This window comes from Terrapene carolina, unplaced genomic scaffold, assembly GCF_002925995.2.
Source record: "Terrapene carolina triunguis isolate 2854851 unplaced genomic scaffold, T_m_triunguis-2.0 Scaffold25, whole genome shotgun sequence".
NCBI lineage: Eukaryota > Metazoa > Chordata > Testudines > Emydidae > Terrapene > Terrapene triunguis.
In genome coordinates this window covers 5618604-5631186 of record NW_020664376.1, presented here as the reverse complement: position 1 = coordinate 5631186, position 12583 = coordinate 5618604, and the positions used below count along the sequence as shown (strand labels likewise).

At 43.5% G+C, this 12583-nt stretch overlaps 1 protein-coding gene across 1 annotated transcript in view; it reads left to right on the top strand.

Annotated features, from left to right (window-relative positions):
- The window catches only part of LOC113406330 (arylsulfatase H-like), a 40940-nt gene extending 28590 nt beyond the window's left edge, over positions 1 to 12350 (top strand). The window contains exons 8-10 of the mRNA XM_029911217.1: positions 476 to 638; positions 1914 to 2035; positions 11932 to 12350. Coding sequence (XP_029767077.1) covers positions 476 to 638; positions 1914 to 2035; positions 11932 to 12302 — 656 coding nt within the window. The 3' untranslated portion in view covers positions 12303 to 12350. The remainder of the gene's footprint in view (positions 1 to 475; positions 639 to 1913; positions 2036 to 11931) is intronic.
- Positions 12351 to 12583: the final 233 nt, after the last annotated feature.

Here is a 12583-nt window from a genome sequence, read left to right as displayed (position 1 = left end):
TGGAACTGCCTGATGAGCCCTTTTTATTCCACGGTTGCTTTCCTGAGAGTCATACGGGATTTCAATCTCTCTTCCGTTGACTTTGTGTTTGTTCTGTCAGATCTTGGCAATCAAGGAGCCCTCTACTGCGGTTAATTTATATTTAAATCACAAAATTCCACATTAATGTTGCAGATCTGAATTTTGTTTATTTTGGAAGTTTTAAGAATAAAACTGTCCCTCATGCCTCACAACCATGAATTGCCCTAGAAGCCATAGGAGAAAATGTCCTAATATAAAGATGGTAGTAATATTCAGCTGGGAAGTTAGCACTGCCTTTAACCTTGGCTTTCCTTGCTCTCCTAGATTTAGTGAGTTTTATTTTCATTTAAAGAGTGTTTGAATATTGTATTCTAATCTGTAAATTCACAACAACTTGAGTCCCTGTCCCTGTCCTAATGACTCATCACTTGTGGTGCCATTTCTCTTACAACAGGTGGAAAAGGCATGGGAGGCTGGGAAGGAGGGATCCGTGTGCCAGGGATATTTAGATGGCCGGGAGTATTGCCTGCGGATACAGTTATTAATGAACCTACAAGTCTTATGGACATTTACCCCACAGTGGCTCACCTGGCTGCAGGGATAATGCCTCAGGACAGGTATAGAGTCTGTTTCATAAACCATATTTGCTCCATTTCAGTTGAAATGAAAAGATTGATATTGCGCATCCTGATATACAGTTGTTTGTTTTTAAAGGGACATTGTCAGGTTAAAAGTCATACAGTTTTAAAAAACAAATGTCCTTATCTTTCCTCCTGCTTAGCTGTACCTATTCAGTATGATTTTAAGGAAAACACAAAGAAGACTGGTTTACTTCTCAATATAAAAATAGGATTAATTATAGTTAAATTCTGTTTTCTTTCATAAACAAACAATAGAAACAAATTTATATGTGTAATTCCCTGGGATGATTCTGGTTTTCTTTAAAAAAAAGCCTCTTGTATTAGAGGTGCATAGGAATTTGGGAGGCAGTAATGATTTGTTAGAGCATAAAGCGAAGGACTGGGAGCCTGGACACCTGGGTCCTATTTCTGGCTTTGTCGCTAATTCAATGTGTGACTGACAGTGGGCCAGCCACTTAAACCAAAATTATAAAACATTGGTACTTAGTTAGGCTCCTAAATTCATATTTAATCATCTACATGTGACCTGATGTTTCAGGAGTTCTGAATGCCAGCAGTTCCCATTGACTTCAGCCTTAGTCACCAAAGTTTGAAAGAATGGTCTTCCCAGTGGCTACAGTTTATGCTTTTGTCAAATGATCAAGCTAACATACATCACCATGGTGATTTTTTTTAATGTACTTGTGTTGTGAGACCCTTGGAGCAAAGGTGCTGTGGAGGTGTGAGCTATTAAGTCTTTGTTCCACTGACCCAATTAGAGCTGGCTGAAAATTTTCAGACAAATAGTGTATTTGATGAAAAATGCACTTTTGATTGACCTGAAATGATTTGTGAACATGACATGAATAGTTTCAGCCATTAATAAAATGGCCAGAGGAGGGGAGAAGGTGATGCTGTCCTCTGGTTGCCATCTTATCACTTTTAGCCCCAGTGGTTAGGGTACTCACGCAAGAGGTAGGAGACCCAGATTCAAATCTTTGCTCTGGAACAGACCAAAAATAGAATTTTTCAATTCCCTGAAAAGTCTAATTGGTTGTTTTGTTTGTTTGTTTATTTGTTTTTCAGAACTGCCACTGAACTGAAAAATCAGTTGCTCAAGTCTCTATAGCTGTGGAATCATATATAATTTTAAATTTTGCATTTCTTGATTCAAATGGTAGCTTGTTTAAGAATTGCCATTTGCAATGAGAGTACTGACTACACAATGTACTCACCCCAGTTTGGTGACTTCCATTCTCTCCCTCACATTAGAGTGATCGATGGCCGAAACCTGATGCCTTTACTGCAGGGAAAAGTTCAGCATTCGGAGCATGAGTTCATGTTTCACTACTGTGGGCTATATTTACATGCAGTACGGTGGCACCAAAAAGACAGTGAGTATAAATATTTTCCCCACAACAGGTCAGATTCGATTATTAATATATAAGCAAAGTCAGAACGGGCTCTACCATGACATCTGGTAGTGAGTTGTGGAAAAGGACTTCAGAGACTGATCTCATTTGTATGGGCACACCCACCCTACCTAGCATGATGGGAGTGCTTGCTCAAATGATCACTTTGGCTGCTGTGGGATCCCCAGTCTCTTTGTTATTGGGGCAGGAGTAATAAGCTGTTGTTGTCCTGGTTATGTGAATCAAGGACAGTAGAACTGTACTCGGCATTTTATGACGGAGGGACTCGCCCTCAATTAAGTAGCACTCGCTAGGCAAGGGACATGGGTTCCAAAACCTAGTGAATTGAGAGAGGTTGGGGACAGGTATTTGTACCTGGTAGTGTGGGCCACAAACACCAATTTGATGCCTCCTCTCTCCACTGTGTAATAACAGGGATAATTTTGACTCCATTAGGAGTCTTGTTACACGCTGCAGAGCTGAAATCACTGATACCTAGGTCTAAGCATTAGACCTAGTTTGGGCTAGTGGTGCACCAGCACTGAGGCTCCCCTACTACCAGTGAAATCACTAAAGAGCTGAAGTTACTAAGAGCTAAAATCACTGAGAGCTGTGTTAAGTGGGGGCGGGGGCTGAAGACATGTTGGTGAGCAGCTAGCAGGATGGCTGGTGGGGAGGAGCAGCTAGTGGGGTGGTGAGCGGCTAGCAGGACGGCTGGCGGGGTGGTGAGCAGCTCACAGTGAAGACTGCAGCAGAACCTATAGCAGTGTGTGTGTACATTTATACAAAAAAAAAAATCCAAAACAATATGCCCTACTGCACATGCTTGGGTCCCTGGGGAGAGGACAAGAGCATAAACACATGACAGATATGGGCGGCAGGTACCATAGGCTGAGGGAGGCTGTGCCTCCCCAAAAAGACATGTGTGGCCCCACCCACATTCTGCCCCCACGCACCTCTCCTGCTTCCCGCCTGCTCGAAATGCAGAAGTGCGGCTCCTCCAGTCCCCCTGTGCATGGCCCTGGCTCGGATTGGGGCTGCGCCACTCGCCCTCCCGGCGCTCCGGGGTTGGGGGGCTGTGGCTGCTGGCCCTCCTGGTGCTCCAGGGGTGGGGCCGCGCGCCGCCCATCCTTCCAGGGCTGGGGGGACTGCAGCCAAGGCCGCCCACCCTCCTGGCGCTCCGGAGCTAGGGGGGCTAGCAGCTGTGGTGGGGAGCGCTCTGGACTCCAGCAGGGGGTGCTCTTGGAAGAGGCGGAGCCTCGGGCAGAAGGGGCAGGGCTGGGGGCTAGCCTCCCCTATTCTGCAGGTCACACGCCGCCCATGAAGATAGATCTTATTCACACCGCTTATTGCACTACTAGAAGGTGCTCAGTGATGAACGCAGTACAAAAACCTATATAGAAGAGAATAGGTAAAAATATTTGGGGTGACCTGTTACCTTGATACCGCACCTCTGAAAGTTTCAGTATGGCTGAGTTGGTAGCTCTCACACTTTCTCCTGATACAAAGGAGTGTGATTCATGGCTATTACTAAGGGTTGGATTTTTAAAGGTAAATGTAGGCACGTAAAGACTCAAATAGGACCTTACGTGAGATTTTGAAAATCCACTAGGTGTCTATCTGCATCTTTAGATGCCTAAATACCTTTAAAAATCTGGCCCTTGGCCTACAGCCAGTGCTTTTATTGCTCCAGCTGCAAAAGCATCAGGAGAGCTACCAACCAAGTGATCATGGATACGGCTTATTTTTTTAAGCTTCAGAAGTTGTTTGCTTATTTTCAAGAGTTCCGTTTTCTCTGTTTAACTGGGTTTTCCCTTTATAAGGCTCAGCTGTGAAACATCTTTCTTCAATTAGGCTAATTGACAGCAGCTGTAATGCATTTCTTAATTATGACAACTCCAAAACCCTCAGACAAACAAACAAACTTCCTTGCTGATATATTCTTAAAGATGTCAAGTTCCCCTAAGAAAAGGAGATCTGGGAGCTAGGAATTCCTGAGTTCTAATTCCTGCACTGACACAGATTCCCCTACCTGCATACAGTATAGTGTCAGAATCCATGAATGAGTGGTTATAGGAAATCCATGTTTCTCATTCCTGATGTCTGAGTTAAAGGTGGAAGGTGATGGAGGAGACCGTCCCTTTCTCCTCATTTAAGCACTATCTCTAAGACCTTGAGCAAGTCACTTAACATTTCTACCTTTGTTTCCCCATCTCTGAAATGGAGGTAATAATTTTTAAGTTCTTCACAGGGGTGTTGTGAGGCTTAATTAGTTACTGTTCGTAAAGCCAAAAAGTTGATCTATGCCTCTAAACATTTCTCATAAATCTTAAATACATTTTGAGCGGAATATATCAGCTATTGTATCTATCATATTATGTACATGTATAGCCCCATCATTGTAGTATCTGAGCACCTCACAGTCTTTAAGGTATTTATCCTCACTATACTTTTGTGAGGTAAGGAAGTGCTATTATTCCCATTGCACAGATAGAAAACTGAGTCACAGAGGGTGACTAGGGACAATTTTTTTAAAGGTATTAAGATGTTGTTGTTCGTTGTTGTGAAGCCTATGGCCCAGATCCAGAAAGGTATTTAGGTGCCTATCTGCCTCTTTAGGTGCCCAAGCCCACCACTTAGATGCCACTGACATTTTCAAAGCTGCTGCTTAGCTGCCACCTAACCCCAGAGGTATCTAAATCCCCCAGGCTCCTAAAATTTCCACTAGTCAGCATTTGCAAAAGCCCCCTAAGGCCTGACACCATGTCACAGCTAATAAGCTGCTCAGATCCTTCTCTCAAGCCAAAGCCCTGAAGGCCACAAAGGTAAGGAGAATTGTCTATATCATCAGTGAGGTCCAATCCCTGTAGTTGTGCTCTGAGCACGCTGAAATCTTGATGCCTGTCAGGCCCTGCTGCAGGAGGACTAGATGCAGGCCACTGGTGGAGTGGGGCAGCACAGCACCCACACAACAGACAGCCATGGACAACGAGAAAATAGGGCAAAGCACGAGAGAGGCATTGAGTGTGCAAGAAAGAGGGACAGTTTGATTGCTAGGGTGTGGGCTAGCTACAGTGGCTATGCTGGTCTTGGTACCTAACTGCGTGAGAGGGTCCATGCCAATATATCCTGAGTGTAGGGAGGCACCTGTTAGCCTGGTGCACTAGGTCAGCTGCTTAAGTGTCTATGCCCTTCTCTGCATTTTGATCCTGTTTAAGTCCTGATGCTACCCTACGAGCTGCTCTGAACCCTTGCTCACTCCGTAGCCCAAAGGAATTCTCAGACTAGGAGTTTCCCTGCCTCTCACCCCAGTGAACCTTCCAGATCAGGCCTTTCTCAGGGCACCCTTACCAGATTGGGTTTCACACAAATGACAGTCATGGGTGAGCAGGTCAGGAATTTTTGATGCTGGGGTAGGTGTGCATGCATCCCCTGGAATACTCCACAGCCCAGGGGCTCGGATACTCATCTGAGAGGTGGGAGATCTGGCTTCAAGTCCCTGTTCTGAACCAGACAGAGAAGGGATTTGAATGTAGGTTTCCCACATCGCAAGTGACTGCCCTAACCACTGAGCTATTGGCTACGATGAGATAGGTTCACTTCTCTGTCTCTCTTTTCTCGTGAGAAAGGGCTGACTGGGCCTAGACACAGAACTGCAGGAGGGGAGTCACAGCTGAGAATCTCAAGCAGAGATGGGTGTCTCCCTCCAGCCCATCAGTCAGGTGCATACAGGCTCAGATCAACTGAGTTCGGTGCCTAAGGACCTTTCTGAATCTAGGCCCTAAGCCCTGAGTTATGCTCCCAGGCTTCCTGTACAATGCATGGGGAAGAGTTAGGTGCTTAAAAAAGGAATTTGTAGAACCTGTCAACTGAGAGGGGAGCTGCCTAAGCTATCCAGGAGTGAAATGGGGCAGAACTTAAGGCCTAGGTTAACAAAGGAACTTAGGCACAAATCTCCCATTGATCTGGGCCTTTAGGTGCCTAATTGATGGGCTGGAGGGAGGCTCTTATCTCTCCTGGCAGTAAGAGCACTCCCTCAAACTGTAGGAGAACCAGGTTCAAATCCCCACTCTGCCTGGTTTAGAACAGGGCCTTGAACCCCAGTCTCCCATCTCTCAGATGAATACACATTGCTAAAGAAAATGACTGATTAATGAATCACTGTAGGATTAAATGGGGATGAGGGGAGACAAAGATAGTCTGGAATGTAGCCACCCCAAGTTTAAACGATCAGTTATCTTCTATTAACAAATGTGGCAAGGAAGCTTATTGGCTAAAGTTTGAAAGTTTATCTGAATAGGAGAGTGTGTTTTAAAGAGAGGGAGGCTGGATTGGTTTAGATTTCAGAATGAATCATTCTCCAAACATACAACATCAGCTGGAGTTGAAGCCTGGCTCTGTATCTTAGCTGCCTGGTGACTTAAATGAGCTTCCAAGAAAATTGATAGTCAAGCAGGTATGTTATGAAACGTTCCACTAGAGGGCAGTGGTACACTGATAAATTCTAATACATGCCAAGCGGGGTGGGAAGGCGGGAGGAGGGAGCGGCGTGTCCATCAATATTGCTTTGCTTTGAATTGTGTTATAATGCATAGAGATGTTCCAAGCCTCAAAGTGCTTCAAAAGAAGTATTTCCCCCTCCCTCGGACCCCCTCCCAATGAGTGTTTCATCAATCTCCAACTTGTACTCCATTTAAATCCCTATGTTTCATTTTCAGACGGGTTCTGACTGGCCATCCTTTAACTGTTTTCCAGATTTGAAATTTAACAGATAAAGCTTTTAACAATAAGTACTAAAGGACTAGTGAGCAGACCCACCACAGCCCTGAATGAGATACAGAAACAGACAAGTGGCTACATATAAAAAGAAAATAGGTATTTGAATTCCTAAGTCCCTTAGATGAGGACACTTGGGCAGATATCCTGACAACTGGGGGCCCCACCTCTTCATCTCCTGGGAGAGACATTCAATGGGATAAAAGCAATGGACATTTCTTCTACACACCAGTTTTTCTAACAACGTGAATCCAACGCTCTTCCCATCCATGCAATCTCTGAGAGATGATGTAGTCAAATAGGTCCCTGCACACACATTTTCTGGGACTCCCCACAGATTAGAAATTTCTGGTCTTGCACACACAATGGCCTGAAACTGTTTCCAAGACCCAGACAGATAAAAATGCAACTAATTATATTCTGGCTAATATCCCCATGCAGCACCTGCGAAACAATACAAAATGTCACAAGTTTGAGAGTGGTGATTAGGAAATGAGTCAGTGTAGTGTGGCTCACAAAAGAGAATCCTACACTTAAGGTGTAATCCTACACAAAGTATAAGAAATAGGACAAATCACGGCCCAAATCTGACCATTCTGGGCCAGGTTCAAGAAAGGATGGGCCTTAAGGGAGAAGTCCGTATAGAAACCAATGGGGCCTTTGGCCCAAACCAAAATGCTGAAGTGCAAACATAAAATGAATCTGCCTTTGTAGGAAAATATGTGAGCACACCAAGCTTTTAATCATCTAACCCTATTGAGAGGCAGAGTGGTCTAGCAATGGATAGGGCACTAAACTGGAAATCAGGAGACCTGTGTTTCTATTGCCAACTCTGCCACTAACCTTCTGTGACCCTGAGTAAGTTACTTCCCTTATCTCACTTACCTCAGTTTTCCCCATCTCATCCTTTGTATTGTCAATCTCTAGACTAAAAGCTCTCCAGCATAGGGGTTGTCTGTTGCTATGTATTTGTACAATTGATCTCAGGACTTGACTTGTGCCTATAGCTGCTATAGTAATATAAAAATGATAGTCATGTATATTGATGCCCTACTAAGCTTTGTGTTTAGACTGGCTTACTTGTGTTGCTGTCTGCTACTTGGTTTCAAATTGATCTAATGCACCAGAATAACTTTGCTTCCTATAATGTACCAATAATGTAACAATGGATTCTTAATCTCTCTCTCTTGCTCTCATCTTTTACCCGTATAACCTTATGTATATTCAGTTTACTTAACTACATACAGAGTTGTGTACCTTCCTAGTTATCCCAATGAAACACAAGATGGTTCTATAAAAAATGAAGCATTCTGCACATGTATATCCGCTCCCACCTTAGTCACATAAGAGAGAATGCAAGATAAAATTTTTGGGAGGAATCCCATAGCTACTCAAGCAATCTTTTTCCCCACAAATTTGAAAGAAAAAGTAATTTGCTCATCTGGCTGCATAACTTATACGTGCATGTCCATTACAGACATGCAGATCAGATATATTCAAAATGTGGGTAGGTCTGAAATTCAGGCAGGTGAAATGAAACGTAGTTAAACCAAAAATTGTAATATTCCATGTAATTTAATCTGAAACAAAAATCTGTGCCTTGCTCAGATCCATTCCTTTCTGACAATGCAGCAGAAATCTTTGGAGTCCAATTGATTTCTCTGTGTTGTTCTGCTCATTTTAAAATACATCACGTTCATGTTCTACTTATTGTCCTTTCATGTATGTATATTGGGCTGTCTGGATGTGAAGCCATTGTATCTTTCTGTCTTCTAGTAAGGACTCATCAATTAGGCCCTTCATCTAGGCTGAGAGAGTCTTTTGTCTATATGTTAAAGAGTCCTTTCATCTTTGACACAATAGGGCTTATTAGAGACACTTTCTTTCTGCTTGTTAAATTGATTATCACCAGATGGGTTTGAGAGTTATTTAGATTCAAGAAAGAGTTTTTCCTTGGACATATTACATTAACATGGTACTCCAAAATTAACACACTTCCCTCAAGTTCAGACAGGGTTGCTTTAACTCTGATTATGTGTTCCTCTTTGTCTGTCTGTGCTGGTTGGAACCCCTGCTGGCATCTCCAATGCTGAATTCTACTCAGCTTTCAATATTGTTTTTCCCCATTGTTTTCTGGGTTTTTCCTTTTCTTTTCTAGACACTCCAGTTGTTTGTCACATTCTCAGTGCACCCTTCAGCACTAACTAACAGGGAGACAGATTCTGCATTGCCCTGCATCTTGTGTAGTTATTTAGCATTTTCTACCCATTTTGCACAGATGTAAATAACTACACAAGGTGCAGAGCAGTGGAGAATCAGTCATAAGTAGCCAGTCTAAGTGAGCTAAATAGATAGCCAGGTAACTGGGCTAATATGGCCCAAAATATTTAATGAAATGCATAGCCAGGTTAATTTTTTTGAACACATATCAATGACATAATCTGTAAATAGATTATATATAATATAGACTATATATAATGAGAGATACATATCTATCTATTGAAAATGTATCTAGATATACTACAGTATGAATTCACATATCTACATGTAGCCAAGAAAAAACACATACTGAGAAATTGTTAATCTTAAGCTTCAGCTACAATTAATGGCTGTGTCCTTTATTTATCAATCCATCTTTTGTTTTTATAATTTCTGCTAATGTCTGAGAGGGGAAACATCTGTGTCTACCATATTTCCAAATACATTATTTTAATCCAAAACTACAGAGGAATTCAGCCAGAAGTGATCACACCAAAGAAGTTCTGAGATGCAGCCTAAAAGCTATAGTTGTAATTTACAACTAAATTAAGATAAATACCCATGGAAGGTGTTCAACTGGAGTATTTGCTAGATTTTTAGATGCAATATTGTTTTTACCACCTTTCTCCTAATAGTTTTTGATTAGCAAAAGACATCCTGGCTGCAGCAACATGTGACTCACTCAGATCGCGGGGTAAAGCTGCAGCCTCCCAGTCACGGAGAACAGCTCAGGGCACAACAGAAAGCAGGAGAGTTCAGCAGATTCCACTGAACCAAAAAGAAAATGTCATATATACAGAACGCAAATGTAGGCTTTTGTGCTGCATGCATTAGAGAAATGGCTCAGAGTGTTGAACCTACCCTTCCGTCATTTAGGCATCATGTCTAATCTCTCTCTTGTGCTGGACACAATCACCTCCTCCTTCTAGAATGATTTAAATTACAGGAGATCAGGGCCTAAATGTGTTACCATCCGATGGCTGCTACCAAGTGGGAGCATGAACGTTTTTTATGTGGACCTTGGGCTTCCATTTTAAAAAACATGGCCCCGATTGTTTATAGAAAATAAAATTATACTAATGATAAATTAATAATAATAATAATGTATGCTGTGTAGTTGTAGCCATGTCACTGCTAGGATATGAGAGAAAGACAAGGTGGGTGAGGTAATCTTGGAGTACATTTCCCAGACCTGAGGAAGAGCTCTGTGTAGCTTGAAAGCTTCTCTGTCTCTCTAACAGAAGTTGATCTAATAAACGATATTACCCCACCCACCTTGTCTCAATTAATAATGTCACTCAAACAGCTTTGCTCAGATCAATTGTATCATCTCCCATCGGAGCAGGGGATACCCGGGGGGGGGGGGCAAATCTCCTGTTGAACTGCATTCAGTTTCACTCTTAACACCTTGTCATTTTTCATTATTAGCCAGCCTCCTACTGTCATGCTGCTACTTTCCTCTTTGTTTGATATAGTTCTGTTCAGACTATCGATCAGTGGCGGGAGAGCCACTGCTCTGTGCAACAGCTCGGTACAACATGCTGCCATGGCGCTGCAATCTAGTGTTCATCACACTGCGTTGAAAACAAGTTTCTGTTTCTGTTGTATTATTATTATTGGGCTACAGCTGAGATCCAATAAACTGCCCTGCTTTCAAGACTAGGCTACGTGATGAGACTGGAAATAAGTTGGGACCAGATTCTGTCTGGTCCTTCCGTGAGTGCAAAGTGCAGAGAGAGACCATAAAGATTTTTCCCTTGGGCAGACCACGTAAGGGCCAGGTACAATTCCTGTCCCTGCACTCAGACTGCAAGCACTGCACCCTTCCATCTCCCCTGAGGGTGCACACAGCTCCACAGGGGCAGGGGGAAGAGATGGGACTCCCCCACCTAAGGCACCAACCCCCAGAGCTAGCTATCGCTGTAAGAGGTATTATGCTATACCCATAGGTGCTGGAACTGCAGCACCCCCTGGCTTGAAGTGGTTTCCATTATATACAGGGGTTACAGTTTGGTTCAATGGCTCTCAGCGCCCCCACTATGAAAATTGTTCCAGCATCCTTTGCTACACCCTACAAAGGGGAATAGCAGAAAGTGTGCAGCACATGTGAGCCTGCAAACTGTGGGAAGCGTTTGAGTCCCTGAGGGAGCACATCACAGTCTTGCCCCAGAGCAGCTTCAGCTCCCTCCTTACCATGAGCTGGGAGCCCCCATGCTGATGAGAATGTTCTTTGAAAGCTATACACAAGTAGTCATTTTAAATAGGTGGCTCCATCCATACAAGACTCTCACTGACTCCCAATGCCCTTGTGACTACATTGGGAATAACACTCTCCCTCTGGCTATCTGGGGCCCACTGGACAATTCTTAGGGACAGTCTTTTGAGCTGATAGTCTGCAAAGCAGAGAGAGGGAATGCAGTCCAGCTCATAGAGGAGCATTGGTCTTGCATAGCAATTTATAGAGCAGTAGCTGGCAGCTGCAATGCACTATATGCAGTCTACACACAGGAAGATCTAGTCCTTGCCTCATAGAACTAAGTTAGTCATCTCGAGCAGGGTAATGAAGGTACCAGTTGCTGTAAAAAGAAATGCTTTTAAACATGGTTCTACAGATCACCGCCTTAGAAGAACAAAAATAACCGGTTCAGCTGCTTTTGGAAAGGGCTAGTTTGGAATTCAGGTAGTTCCCAGTAGATAAATAGTTGCATGGTCACCTTGGCTTGCCACTTGTTTCCTATGACAGGGACAGAATAAAAGCCTTTGCAGGGAAAATACTGCCCTTAGGAGAGCTCTGTCTAGTTCATGTCCATCTTTGTTACTTAAATTGGTTTCTCTCCTGGCAGGTGCTGCACTGTGGAAGGCTCATTATACAACTCCAATATTCCAGCCAGAGGGTGCTGGAGCCTGTTATAGAAGTGGATTGTGCTCTTGCTTCGGGGAAGACGTAACCCATCATGACCCTCCTTTGCTCTTTGATCTCTCCAGCGACCCTGCTGAGATCAAACCTGTGTCTCCTGCCACTGAGCCCCTGTTTGACATAGTAATAAGCAGAATAGAAAGAGCTGTTCAGGAGCATCGCCAGACACTGACTCCAGTGCCTCAGCAGCTCTCTGGGTACAACAATGTCTGGAAGCCCTGGCTGCAACCGTGCTGTGGGACGTTCCCATTTTGCTGGTGTGACAAAGAAGGTGACAGTCACCAGGAAATTCTTTAACCAAGGAAAGAACAGGGAAGCAGTCCAACAGCTAGTAACCTGAAAAAAGAGAACAACACTTAAATGACTTTGGCTAAATTACACTGGACTACTTGAAACAGACATTCCTCTCACTTCTGAGTCACCCTATCAATGCTCTGTTCAGTAGACCTGGAGTCTTCTTGATTAAGGCCTGAACACAATCTCTGGCCCAAATTCTGTTTCAGTTACACCAGTGCAATTTGGCCCTCAACAGCAAACTCAGGCTTTGGCCCCAAATAAATCAACTGGAATTTCTTTTT